Source organism: Cupressus sempervirens, chromosome 3 (genome assembly GCF_028749045.1).
Source record: "Cupressus sempervirens isolate cs-2001-9-10 chromosome 3, ASM2874904v1, whole genome shotgun sequence".
Lineage (NCBI taxonomy): Eukaryota > Viridiplantae > Streptophyta > Pinopsida > Cupressales > Cupressaceae > Cupressus > Cupressus sempervirens.
The window spans coordinates 989474277-989489231 of record NC_143120.1 but is presented as its reverse complement, the minus strand read 5'-3'; the positions used below and the strand labels follow the sequence as shown (position 1 = coordinate 989489231).

General features: G+C 35.1%; 1 protein-coding gene across 2 annotated transcripts in view; it reads right to left on the bottom strand.

The window, feature by feature from the left end:
* LOC149570077 (SAP domain-containing protein) overlaps window positions 1-10437 on the bottom strand; it is a 78050-nt gene extending 67613 nt beyond the window's left edge. Inside the window, exons 1-3 of one of the 2 annotated variants that reach the window (XM_089822738.1) lie at window positions 10139-10437; window positions 6949-6994; window positions 5984-6113 (exon numbers count right to left, since the gene is read on the bottom strand). In XM_089822738.1, the coding sequence (XP_089678864.1) occupies window positions 5984-6113; window positions 6949-6994; window positions 10139-10216 (254 nt within the window). In that variant the 5' untranslated portion in view covers window positions 10217-10437. The remainder of the gene's footprint in view (window positions 1-5983; window positions 6114-6948; window positions 6995-10138) is intronic. The other variant, XM_089822737.1, reaches the window with a different exon arrangement.
* Window positions 10438-14955: the final 4518 nt, after the last annotated feature.

The following is a 14955-nucleotide window of genomic DNA, read 5'->3' as shown; positions in this document are numbered from 1 at the left end:
CATTTGGTGCTCTGTCCACAGACTCGGGAAAACTCACCCTTTAGCTTCCTCCTTCTCTCCAAGCTTCTACTAAGAAGAGATCAAACCTTGAAACTTTCACACCTTGAAGCAGCTTGACCTTACAAAGCTTGATTAGAAATGCTCATATGCCTTGCTTAAATAGGCACTTACCACCCAATGCATGATTTATCCACAACCTTCTAGAATTCCACCTACACAATATCCACAACCTTCTAGGATTCCACCTACACAATATCCACAACCTTCTAGAATTCCACCTACACACCTCGATAAATGGAATGACAACCATTTTTTTTTTTTTTTCTATTATGCCACCTATGCACCTCGAAAATAGAAATTCCTCTTTTCTCCTTTTTTCCATTTTTTTATTTTTTATTATCTCTCCTCTAATTTTCGTTACACTCTCTCTCCTCCAGATTTTTATTTTTATTTTTTAAAAAAAATTTAAATTTTCCCCATGCAAGATGCTCCTGCATCAGACTCTCCAGGTAGATAGAAAAGTGTGCCCCACACTTGAACGCCAAAAGAAAGATCTCCAACCATCTTCATCTTCACCAAAGGTTTCCACCTCAACGGGGGCAAGAAAACCAATCTACACATCATCCACATATGCATCACTCTGTCAAACACCAGAATCTCAACCATCCAATCAACATGCTCACCCCCAAGAACAAATTGAACATAATGCTTTAATAGCAACCCCTCATTCACATCAACAACTAGTGAATCCATACCAGCAATAACAAACTCCACATCAGTAGCAACATGTAGATCTCCATCAACACATTCCAAACTCAACACCAATAGTCTCATTGCTCACAACGAGATGCTCTGCAACATACAAGCCACCACCAACAACAACTGGATCATCCACGACCGAGTGCTCTGCAATCTCCATGTCAGACTCAACCAACTAATCATGAAAACCAATCTCCATCCCAACATCAACAAAGTTAGGAATATCTTTAGCTACAGCCTCTAGTTGCTCTGCAGGTTCTGCATCAGACTCCACAATCTGATCAACAAAACCAACCTCTTCCACCTTGACCTTACGATGCCATCTTCTCTCTCGAACAAGTCTCTTAACCAACCAAACAACTCTCTTCCGGATCGGTAGACTCCAGCTCCACAAACGTTCACGGAATTCCTTCCTCACCTCGTTCTTAACTCTATCAGCCAAGCTAGCTTCAAGCCGAGCAGTCATCTCAGAGATCATCCTCTCCACCACATCATGGAGATTTGCAATCATCTCAGGGTCCAATCCTCTCAGAGCCATCTCCCAAGATCTTTGCAAACCCTCTGCAACAAATCCTTCCTACGCTCCTTGTGACAACCTCAAATTGTTCGCAACTCAGATCGCAACCTGCCACCTCGCATGAACAATCAAGGACCACATCACAAGTCTAGGACCACGGATCTGTAATCTACAAACTCTCTACGATCATGCCTGAACAAGACCAACCTTCCATCTTCACATCCATCAATCAATTTGCATGTCCTCCCAAGGTCCTGGTGCAAACTGCCTCAACTTCGGCGATCTGTCTACATGCTCAAGAACAACTGTGCTCCGATAAACTTTGCCCAACCAAGGTCCTAGTACAAACTACCTTACACTTCGACGATCTACTTGTACACTCAGGAACAACTGTGCTCTGATACCACTTGATGAAGGGCCACACTTCCCTTACCAACTCACAACCAAGAATGCAAGATCTGATATCAAATCACAACTCTTTATTCATAAAATAACTATTACATGCAATGTGTCAGGCTGTAAGGCCTTCCTGGTTACAGCCAAATACAATAGCAATTACAATAATAGTTCTGCAAGATCCCTCAAGATCCAATCCAAACCCAAGCTAGTCCAGAGCCACACTCTGGTAGAAACCTCCAAGATCTCAACTTGTGCTCGCAAGCCACCAAGCAACCTCCTTGTTTCTAAACCGCAGCCACTAGCTCTTCTCCAACTTTACCCAAGATCCAAGTGTAAACTGCCTCGTATTCGGTGCTCTGTCTACACACTCACAACTCCACCACAATCCTGTTGTAAATTGCTTCACATTCGGCGCTCTGTCCATAGACTCAGGAAAACTCACCCTTTAGCTTCCTCCTTCTCTCCAAGCTTCTACTAAGAAAAGATCACACCTTGAAACTTTCACACCTTGAAGCTTGACCTTACAAAGCTTGATTAGAAATGCTCATATGCCTTGCTTAAATAGGCACTTACCACCCAATGCATCATTTATCCACAACCTTCTAGAATTCCACCTACCCACAACCTTCTAGGAGATCATTTTCTTCAACAACTAATAAAATTCTCAACCTTTCAACGAGATCATTTTCTTCAAGAACTAATAAAATTCTCAACTTCCACGACACAAAGTTTGAGGCTCCCTCCAATCGATCTTCAACCTTAAGACCAAGCACCATAGTGATAATTATGAAATTTCAGGCAAAAGGACAACTTAAGAATTCTAGTTCAAGCTCGATGGCACAAACATAGCTCTGATACCATGTTGAAAATAGAACCAAAAACAATAAATCTCAAACATTGAACAAACAATATATCCTGGGAAAACCCTCTTGAACAAAGGGAAACAACCCAACCCACAAAAGCCTGCAACTTTTATTGATAAATAAAATATTACACTGCTCCACAAAAGAGTCTTCAACCAGTCAATTTGAAATATACAGAGAACAATCGATTTACATCAGAAAACTATCAATTTGATCTTCTCCCATGGAAAAAGAAAATTAAAACTGAGTAAATCACTCAGGTACGACAAATGATAATGAACACAAAAAAATCACCCATGATAACCACCAATTCAATACATATGATCAGGTAAGATTGCTCATGAAATAAATACATATAAAATTTCCGCAAGTGAGAGCAACCAATAAATACAGTTTCATCGAAACTTTATGAAGAAAACAAGCAATCATAAAAATATGATCACACGCCTCTTGTATATTGTTGTTATAGTTGTTGCTGAAGAACGACGATCTAAAAGATATAAATATTGATCATACACTGAATGATATAAACGACCTGAAATTGCACCATTGATAGACATGACACACACTCCAGGTCATATACAGTTGGAAGGATTTTCCAAGTACGATAATTTCCTATTTCCAGATAAATCATTTGCCAAATCATGACCAAAGGGCACAATGAAGTTACATACTCCAAATTGATCACCAATGGCTGCGACAATCCAAATACACTTAAAAACATTTGTCTTGTGTGCAGTCCAACTTTGTCGGCAGTTACATACGAGAGAGCAATGTTTCCACGTGGGGGTCACACTTGTAGAGGAACGTTAGAAGATATTGTCAACGCGTCAACATGGGAGAGGAGTTTGCTATAACATCTCATGCTTACACCTGTATAAGAATTGTTGTAGTTGTAGACAATACATAGCAATCTCATCCAATAGAATCATTAGCATGAAAATTCAATATAAAGAACTAAAAATTGTCCTTAGCATGATTTTAAAAATTTTATATAGATAAAGCCAGAGATACTTAGATTTTTATATGACACTATAAAATTAACAGCCTTTGTCAATAAATAGTATACTCTTCTCCTCCACCAATAATGCTTGAATCAGTGAAACATGAGAAGTCTACAAACCAGTCACATTGATGAGAAAAGTGTTGAGAAGCATCAAAACCTATGTACCAAGTAAAAGACTTTGCATAATTTACAAGGTGTTTCGCCATGGAAGCATAAAATGCAGACTATTTTTGTTGAGTGCCTTGCAACATTGCCCTTAGGCTAAGACCCTCCCTACTTCTGTTGTTCAAAAGCAAGCCAACTTTGTCAATCCTTTATCAAGTGACCAAATTTGTCACAATTATTACATTAAACTTTCTTCTTTGAGTCAACCTAAGGTTGACCAGAGCCTTTCTGCTAAGCTGATTGAGATTCACCTTTATCCTTGTAAAAAGGATTTAGTTGCAAAAGCTTGTTTTGAGGAGGATGAAGTTGCACTACTACCAAACTGTTGTTTCCAACAATTCTACTATAGAAATTTGGCGTACAAATCTGAAAACTTAACTCAACATTAGTTGCAATATTGTTGGACATTTATGTTAAGTGCTCATAGGATTTAGGTAGGCTCTTCAGAGTTATAACTACCATATCCTCTTACTCCATTTTTTGGCATCAAGTTGGTCATGAATGTCCTTATTCCTTGTCAAATGCTCTTGTAAGAATATGTGTTCATCCATCATGATAGAAAATAACTAGTTCTTTAGGAAGAACGCATAACCTCTTATTTGATGTTTCATGGACATCCTTTGAAATAGTATAGATCTTTACAGTTGTCTTGCCAAATGGCACTCGTGGCGGTCGATTATTAGTCACTGAAAGCTTGATAAGCAAAGATCGCTTCTCACTTGTGCTCATCAAACTTATCTTGATCTTGTCCAGCTCAAGTACGATGGGATAGTTTACCAAAAACAAGCTCACCAAGGTGACGACACTAGTAGGTAGTCATCATTTGTTGCTTCTGTATGTAGTATTTGTTGTCATCGAACCATTGATTGCCTTCCAACATTATATTGGTCAAAGATACCATTAGCACGTTTTCCACAACACGAAAAATGAGAAATACTAAAGAGGTGATAAACAGATGTTAGAACTCGAGGCACATAACCCAATTCACGAACAGAGGCAAATTCAAGTATAAATTTCAAGAAAGGTAGGGTAGGGTTGGCACAAATCCCAAGATGTGGACTCAAAAAATTGAAGGAAGACCAGGAACCCTTGCAAAAACTGCACAAGGAATATGTAGGTTAAAAAGAATTTTGACCAAAAATAGAGGATTTTATAAAAACTCAGGGTGGCTAGAAGTGGATTCCCCAAGTCACAATGAGAAATGACACAAATCTGAGAAATTTTGCTGAAGCAAAGTTCTACAAACCCTAGCAGTAGAAAGGGCTTTGTAAGAGAGGAAAATTCCATTTGCAACTAGAAACAACCAAGAAATGGTCATGAGCCCCAAGAATGGAGTAAAAAAGGTCATAGGGTTCAAGGAAAGCAGAAAACGGCACCAAAAGGGGCCAAAAATCTTCAAATCATGAGCAAAGAGAGTTGTCATTGTTGAGACTCCCATCACGTATAGAAATAAACTCCACAAGCAGGTCACATTCTGAGAAATCATGATGTATAAGTTGCAGAAAATAGAGCTTGGGTCGTCATTTCTCGGGCCGTAGAAGTACTTAACATAGGAAAAAAGTGACCACGAACAGAATAGGAAACCACAAAAAATGCATTTTGATTTGCAAAGATGGATGACAAACACAAAGAAAGAAATCTCTTTTTCTCTAAAAAATGCATGATTAGCAAAAAAAAGCAAATGGTAACCGCAAGATGTGCCCTAGTCGTGAAGAAGGTTATAGGTGTAAAAATAGACCTTGAAAAATTAGTTCTGAAAAAAACCAAGCCCCAGAGAATAAAATCAGAAAATTTGAAGACTGAAATTTTTTGAAAAAACTTTAAATATTGCTTTGATACCATATTACACAACTAACTGGTAAAATAATGAATAAATTAAATGAATGATCAAACAATCATTTATAGAGATGTAAAATATGATGTTTTTATAAGGAAACAATCGTAAAATAGAAAGTACATAATATTTACATAAGTTACACTATTGACAATTAAAGAATGAATAATAAAGATATTATTCTAATAAATTCTACTTTATTGGTTTTTCTTTGAACTTGTCTAATGGTTTTGTGGAAGGTGTCTTGGTGTTGCAGAAACTGAAACTTTATTAAATGGTGTGATATTCCTACAATAACAAGCATAAAAAGCAATTTAATTTATTGAAAAAAGAAACCCCAATCTTTGCCTTTAAAGTAATGCTATTTAAATTTGCAGCCTGCCATCAAATTCACTTTCAAATCTTACTCAAGATGTCGAAACAAAATTTACAAAACTTGCCTTTTTCCTTTGGCATTCTCAGCCACGGATTTTCTTTTGTTGTCCTTTGGTTTAGGTTCTGTCTTTCCCTTCTTAAGAGTAAGAGATCTGATTAATATGTTTGTCGAATCTGTTTTAATCACTTGATCCTCTGAAGCATTAAAACAATAAACAACTCAGTGCTTAATCAGTAAAAACATTTCCATGTGCAAATGATCAGCATGAGATCTACAAATACTAACAGTTAAGAAGAAAGTGAATGTAAAGGAAAAACTGAAACAAGCTTTGCATAAATAGAAAAGAGTTAAAACAGACTTATAAATATAAAGAAGACTACAGAAGACTCAATAAATTTAACCAACTGCAGATATAAGCCCAAAGAACCGATCTAGTGACATTTTAATGAATATAAGGTGAGAAAATCAGTTGGTAACAGAAACCAAACCTACCTTGTGAACTAAAAAGATATTTAATATTCAAATTTTTGTGGGGAATTTGACCCATGAATGTTTCTGACTCTGTAATTCATTTAAAAGAATAAGTTTAAACATTCATTTTTGCATTGTTGTCAAGCACAGTAGGTTGTGGCATTGCGTCACAGTTTGAATAAGTCCAGGTGAGCTAGTACAGATCTCACAGATTTCAAACAGTACTATTTATGGTCCTCTCTGCTGTGGCAGCAAAGGGAGAGGAGCATGCAAAAGGGAGCATGGATATGAGAATGCCCCAACCAAGAGTGACCTTTCATCAGGCCATTACCAATAACAAATAAAGGCTTTGGATCAAAGAGAAAAGACTATACTTGTCCAGCGTCTATTTGAGATTTGATTATAATTGTCAGATCCTTCCTCTTACCTCTACTTTGTAATTGTGAGAGCTTGTCTCTTTATTTAATAATAATACAAATTCAAATTTTAAGTCAAAAAGATTGCATAATGAATACTGCAAAAGGCAGCCACAACAAAATAAGGAATGCAATTTCTAACCTGGGGGTGCTGTATCGTGATCACAAACATAAGGTCGCAAACCATCCTGAGAAAATACCAAACATTAAAGACAGCATTAGTAGCAGACATTATGTGTGTAATAAAGAAGCACGCTCTTATTACTAAAAAAAATGTTTTAAATAAATTTACTATGTTGCCAGTGTGTGTGATCCTTGAAAATTCAAATTAAATCCAAAACTATGTTCACCAAGAACACATCCCCACTAGTTTTATGTAGTTTCTGAAGAGGAATAGAACGTCCCTGTAATGACCCTTACTCAAAGGTCACTAAAAACTACTAACACTGAACTAAGCAATTACGTCAAACACTTGGCATGTAGTCTGAACTGTGCAATGTAACATACTGAATATGTGCTAAGCAATTTCATCAAACACTTGGCAAGCAATCAACTACAGTGCTGAGATATAAAATGCTGATAGAAATATTTGTTAAATTATAATTCCACCCTACTCCATGATACCCAAACAGTGCCAATATATATATACGCATTCAATTAAGATGTTGCTGCTCTTACAATCAATTACAATTTCAGATTACCAGTAATTTATGGTCTTCTACATGACTGATTACAAAGGATTAAACATGCTTTTTGTGTCACTATCCAAGATATACCAATGTCCTATGCAGCTGGGTACAAACAGAGACAAAATTCATAGTCTTTCTTGTCACATGAACAACAATTGACATTTAGAAATGCATCTCGCATATACAGCAGTGACTTTATCCATTAAACTCTCATATACAACATATATTCAGATAATTGTAATTAAAAGAAGAACCTGGGAATGATGCAACAATGTTGTCTATATGCTGAAGATACAGTGATCAGGCTGCAACCTTAATCTGTCCCAAATCCAGCAACTGTACGGTCTGCAAGTACAGCTGTACCTATACGGCCCTGTTTGATTTTAGTATAAATTGTTTCCTTCTCCAAATAGTGCTAAATCAAGAATAGTCTGAATCGCCCAGGTCTTAGGAATGCAAAGAAATTGGCAACTTAAATTTCAAACCAGGTATGATGAATTTATGACTCCAAATATGCTCCCAATCTGATCTTTGAAAATGACCAGTTCTGCATCAGATTTGTGCATAAGTATTGTCCCAGACTTTACAAAACCCTTCTAACAAATATGATGCAATCTTTTCACCAAAATGACTCCAAAGATGTTCACTTTCAACCCTAGTCTGAAAACTCAATGAAGCTCAACTTGAAATGCTTTTTCGAGCTGTTTTTTCGGACTGCTTCTTCGATTTTGCGCTTTTCTACTTGCTTTTTTTTCGGATTTGTTTTTTTGCTTTGCTTTTTTGGCCTACTTTTTTTTCGGTTCTACTTTTTTTGAAGAAATCAAACCCTTAGGTAGTTTGAGTATACAAATTAAGCTCAACTTGAAATGGTTGAATACCACTTCCAAAGTGCAACCCTTCAGAAGGTCTTTCACTTCCTTAGTTATGCAATCTCTTGAGAGGTATCGTTCTCAAGGATTATGCTGAATATTTGCAAACCTAGATGGTGCCACAAATGCTCAAAGAGAATGTAGTTGAATTATCAAATCCCGTCCATGCAACCCCTCTATTTATTCACTTTTCTAAGAAGTTACTAAGAACTTCTAGAAGCATCCATTATAAAAACTCATTATAATGCACTTTTATAATTAAATAACTTTATAAAATAAAAAGTGCAACTCAACTTAAAATTATAACATGTAGGCCACGTATAAAAAAGTAATAATAAAATAATATCTCCAAAAGCATACTAAGCCATCCAATCCTCAAATAAACGCCAGAATGACCCTCTCATCACAACCACCAGTCTACGAGAGTCCGTGATAGACTAATTTGGCACACAAAACGATGTCAACCAAAACGGGGACATTATAGTCCCCATGCCATCCCCTTTTTTTACACTTTCTGCTATCTTCCTCTGGGTGGCCCTACAATTCTATGGGGTGATTGTCGATATTTGCGTAGGAGGCTTTTGAGATTCCATTAAATGCATGGGTTAGCAAATGAGACTCAACCAAACCAAAAATTGACCAAATACCCTTCCCTCACAGATGAACAATCTGATTTGAAATATCCAAGTACTTTACAAGTTTGCAAAAGGGTTGTTTTGCAATCCCTTAGGGCAGGTCCCCATGCAGCTGCTTAGCTTAATTTGGCTAGCAGCTGCTGCTCTAAAATTTTAGGAGCAATTTGTGGAGCTGGTAGCCCCATGATTATCAAATTTTGGAGCTTATTTTTTAGCAGCCATCACAGATAGTATGTTTAAACAGAATTATTAGCAATGTCGTTTTTAGATAATATTTAAAGAAAAAATAGAAAGTAAATAAAAAGGAGAGAAATCAATATGTGGAGCCAAGATTTTTTGCTTCTCAATAAGCAGCTGGTTCTTATCCTTTTTTTCAAGCTTATTTTTCATGTTTAAGCATTGGCTGCTCCATTAAAATAGCAAAAGATTTCAAATTATCTTTTGTGCTAATTAAGAAACTAGCATAAAGACACCTTTAACGCTTATTGTTAAGCACAAAAGAGACTTTAGCAAACTCATGGCAACATGGAGTTAGTCATCATAATTATCAAATGCACAACAACAGAACCTTGTTACATATGTTCTTGATACTGCTAATCTATGACCTAAAACTTACCTTTGCCTTACAAGCTTTTGACGTTTCAGTTTATGAGAAACCCTTCTACTTGGCCTACTTCAACCTATGCCACGAGGACCACGAGGACAAAACCTGTCAAGTATAATTTTGGATAAAATGAAAGAGAAAAGATTGTCCGGTTTCTACAAGATGGGTTTCATTCGTTAGCCTGATACCCAATACCACAAGCGCTTTCTGCATATATATAGGTTAATGTCATGTCAAGGACCGATGCAATCAAAGCTGATGCAGTTTCAAAACTGAAAAAAAAAAATTTTAAATAAAATAAAGCAAAAGCGGTATCGAAAACCAAAAATCAATCAAAGAATCCAAAATAAAATATCTAGATTATAAGAAAAAGCAAGAAGCACGCGGCACACTGTGAATTCGTGATTATGCTAGAAAACCCCAATTTCCATTCATGAAGTCCAATATGCTTGACTGAAACTTTATTCAAACAAGTGCTTGAATGCTTTTATACTTTTAAAAACCAATAGATTTCAAATAAAAATTAATGGCTTACAGTGTTGGAAGGGGTGAAAGGGGCTGAAAAACATCCCCGGGAAGGAAGAGCTTTCAAATGCTGTTGTTCCACTGCCATTGTTTTATTTGCTCCCTCGCTGACTTTAGACTTCAGATAAAACAACAGCGAGAATACATCATATAGAATGTAAGAACATCAATCCAAAAGTAAACAAAAATATGGCGCGTACAGCCCGCTCTTGGGCGAAATAACGATTTGTAATAGATGTTTCCAACATTCAACTGTGATTAATTTACTTCTGTGCTAATAAAACTAGTTAAATATGTTAAATAATGATTGTGATTTATTCTTCCTAATGTGCCTAATTGATAAAACTAGCTTTGTCAAAGATGGCACGCTTTAAATATATCACCTCATGTTATTGGTAAAGTTTAATTTTGGTAGCAAAATAATTTGTTCTTGTCTTTTTATGGAGGTTTAGTGATTTTCGTCTACCCTCTTTGGTTAAGAATCAAGGAGAGAGGGGTATCCATTCTACTAAATTCACCTCCAGGCACGATCCGGACCTCATTTCTTTTAGATGTCAAGACCTTACACTCAACAAGACTTGATCCTTGGTGAATAATTTGTTTTTTTGTAGCAACAGTAGGTCAATTTTTTGTAGAATAATTTGTAGAGCGAAAGTTGTTTATTGTTAAGTAGGAATTGCATTTACAAAAACATGGTGTAAGCTAGTAAGGATCTTGAATTCAACATATATTTTGTCCCTCACATTTAGAGGAGACTAATATTTTCAAGTGAGAGGTAATCCTTCCTTTCAAGATGGTACCGTTATTTTATACCCTAAACTTGAAGCATTGATCTTTCTTTTTTGCTTTTCGCTTTTTTTTCTTTTTTGGTGATTTTATAATTTTAATAAAAAATTGAGGAAGTGCAACTTATATCATTAATGAGATAATCAAATCAATTGCTTAGAATAGTAGAGATAAATAGTTTTAGCTTAATATTATAATTAATATTTCATGAAAATTTATTAAAATTCAAATTTGCTAAAACTTATATATATGTTGACAATTAATTATGTGAATTTTTTTATTTATTGAAAATTTAAAAGTTTTAAATTTTTTTCATTTATTAGAAAATTTAAACCCATGGTTTTGTTTATTTATAAGTGTGTAGTGATTTGATATTTAAGATCTTTTATTAGTTTTAAACTATTATTTGTATTCTTATTAATTTTACTCCTCCCTCTTTCTCTCTGCTTATTCTTCTTCAGAAATAGATTTTTTTTGTAGGTTGTGATCACTTAGAAACTGAAACAACAATAATTTATTTGTTAAGGATGTTATGCATTATCATATGCATCATGATCAGCTTAAAATCATTTCTCAATTTTTGTGATAATTATTCACTATATTATGCCCAATTTCAAGCCCTGTGGTGAAAGCGGAGACTCCAAAAGTTCACTTCATTTTTACAAATTCTAAAAGCTCAGTAGCATCATAGTTGTAGGGTGCCAAGGTTCACACTAGATCCCAACTCCACTAGGTTCATTATATTCTTACAAATTCACGTAGTAGGTTTGGCTTATGTTACCAAAGTTCATTACATTCTTACAAATTCTAAAAGTTTAGTATCCTTACAGTTGCAGGGTGCAAGGATTCACACTAGATCAAAACCTTATTGTAGGCAAATTTAATATACAAGTACTTGGTATATTATTAGAAAGGAAAAAGTCAGTTAGCATATATTGAAGATTGAACATAAATTCACATTTGTTCACAAATGTAGGGACACCTATTGTATACAACTCTTGTTGATAATATTATTGATACTAAAAACTATTACATCTGCATATATAAATATATTGTCATCCACTCAAGATAGACAAGGCATTTTGTTAATATCTATTATACCACCTATCCACTACATAGTGTTGTTAATAGTCATTATGGAACTAACAAAATTATCTAGAAGCCCAAAATTAGACACCTCATACATTAATAACTTACATACAAGGCTATAGTAACTTAGAATTCCAATACATTTTAGTAGAAAGCAAACTCTTATATATCCTAGACTATGTCTAAGTCTTTACCAGGACCAAAGAGCTAATATTAGGCAAAGCCTCCTTCCAATTCCTCCTAGAGTTGTTACTTCTTTGAACTTATATCTTTTCATTTAATGAGGAACCATCTAGAATGAAGATTCTCATGTGAATCTTTCACTTGCTCATCTTATCTTATCCATACACCTAATACTTTTCCTTCTTCTCAATCTCCTTCTCCTGTGCAAAATCTTTTGAAAACTCTCATCCATATCGAGCTAATGTTTCTTTATCTTCTTTCTTGTTTCTATACTCTATATTAAAAGAAGTTGATATGTGTACCTTGACCCACCTACTCTCCATCAGGAAGCCAAGCCATGGCTCTGTCATGGCCAACATCAAAATCATGTCTTCTAACCACTCTGATTTAATTGTGGCATTCATAACTCATAAGGATTCCTCCCTTGCTCCTCATTGAAGCACCCATGCATATATTAACAAAGATACATCATGATCTATAAATTGGGATTTACAAATTTGTGGACTAAAACCAAATTATAGATTGAATTCCCTGATCTGGGCAATAATTGTATACCTATGTATTGTAACAATTAAGATTACACTAATTATGCTTTAATTTAACTATGTTTGAAAAACATTACAGAGAGAATGTAATATTGAAAGGAAAGGAGAGAACACAAAGAGAAATGTGAGAGAGATGCAAAAAAATGATAATGAAGTTTGTCTAGTTAGGACTGCATCTTTGGGTCCAATTCTCATTTATAGGACCACTTAATTAATATCATTAGGAAAAACATGCCTTATTACAACATCTAAGCTTTCAAAACCTGCTCATGATCTCCTTATCTTTACAATTTTTGGTATAAAAAACACCTTGTACTCTCTCACCAAAATCCTCTCTTTTCTAAAATTTCTCTCCAAGAACACTTTGAAAAAATTCCAAATCTAATTATAATTTTTTCTTCTGAAATTCTACCTCCTAACTAGAAAAATCACCTTCATTTGTACTTGAAATTGACTGAATTAGGGAAAACACTTTAACAAATTTCATAAATAGGATTCCTCTTTAACAAAGTCAAACATTTGTTCTACATGTTATGTTGGTTTTATTTTAAACAAGAATAAACCTTATTAAATAAGGTTATAGGTTTAATACTCCTCAAATAAAACAACGTCAACAAAATATTTCAAATCCTAACCATGGTGCAATGGAGATAAGATGTGTTGGTGAATGGGAGATTGGAAGTTCCAACCACCTAACTTACTAACAAACAATATCGTTCGCTAAAATTAGATCACTCATTGCATGTTGAGTTAGAGGATTCATAAGATTTGGGTTGTCGGGGGTTCAAATCTCAAGAGCATTAAATATTTTTAAAATAAAGTTCCTTGCGAATTTATTTATAAAATTAATTTGCACCACATAATGTTAAGGAGAATTATTGTAGGCATAGCAACTAATGTGGTGGTTATTAAGGAGTTAAGGATGGGGTTAGTGGTCTGAAACCTCTTTAAACAAGTTTAGGTAGACTTCTTGTGGAGGAACCATAAAGAGTGTCACATGGCTCTAAATTATTTGCCCGATTGTGACACATTCCGTGAGCTTATTGGTCAAAATTATTTTCACCAATTAGATGCTCAGTCATCTTTAATGTGACATGCCAATTTTTTGATTGATTAAACTTACATAGTCAGCATATAGCTTGCCACATGTCATCAAATTAGATGACTTGTTGACATCATGTTGATGTCATCCAGTCAACCCTTTTCATGGGTAACTTTGATCAACCATATCTTCTGCATACATACTTCATTTTTAAAACCAAAAATAGTTCTAGAATCAGCTCGACAAGCACTGCAACTTGGTGTCATTTTTACTTGAATTTTAGACAATCAAATTTTTACCTTTTTTGGCCCTCTAATTTTCTCATTGACCAAAACTTTGACCATGTGTAAATTCTACGTACAAGCACCTTTTTCACTTGTTTAACTTTTATCGGGTTCAATATTCTAAGCTCTTTACAACAATGCTAAATTAGAGGGATTCTAAGACTATAATTTTTTTGCCTTTCTAGACTTGCTTAGAGCACATCTACATTCACTTTGCACCTATTACCAATTGACATGAATTCCTCCTCCAACAATATGTCTATAATCTACATAAATTTGGGGTCCTTATAACAAATAAATCCCCTTCAATCTCTTAAAAAAAATCTTACCACATAATGGTTGTTAGTGTAAAGTTTTCAAGGTACAATTCTCCGCCATTATCTCATGTGCTTCATCGAACTCACCTTGGACTCTCCTCTACTATTGGAAATGTGAAACCAACTACTTAAGGTTCAAATTATATATGCATTTATTGTTGCTCAACTTTCATTGGGCTTCCAAACCTGAATCATTCTCGTAGGCCTCCATATCTTTCCTTAATATACTCACACATGTGTCATGTATGCCACCTCCATTCTCAGTTATCAGCACATTCCTCTTGCCACCATTAATAAAGATAGATTGGGAATCATCATATTATGGGAATGAAAGGTGTCTAGTTGAGGCTATATTCCATTCTTAATTTACATCTAAATTTAAATAATTATGCATTGTCGAAGTAAGGCCTAATTGACTTCTACTGAACATTAAGATAAGAGTTCTTCAACATTGGCCTCCTCCTCATAGTTTAACAAGACCCCCTCCACTTCTATAAATTCTTCCATAATATCTTCCTTTCCTATCTCTACTAATCTATGGCCCATTTTCAACATCACATATGCTTTAAAGTTTCCTTCTC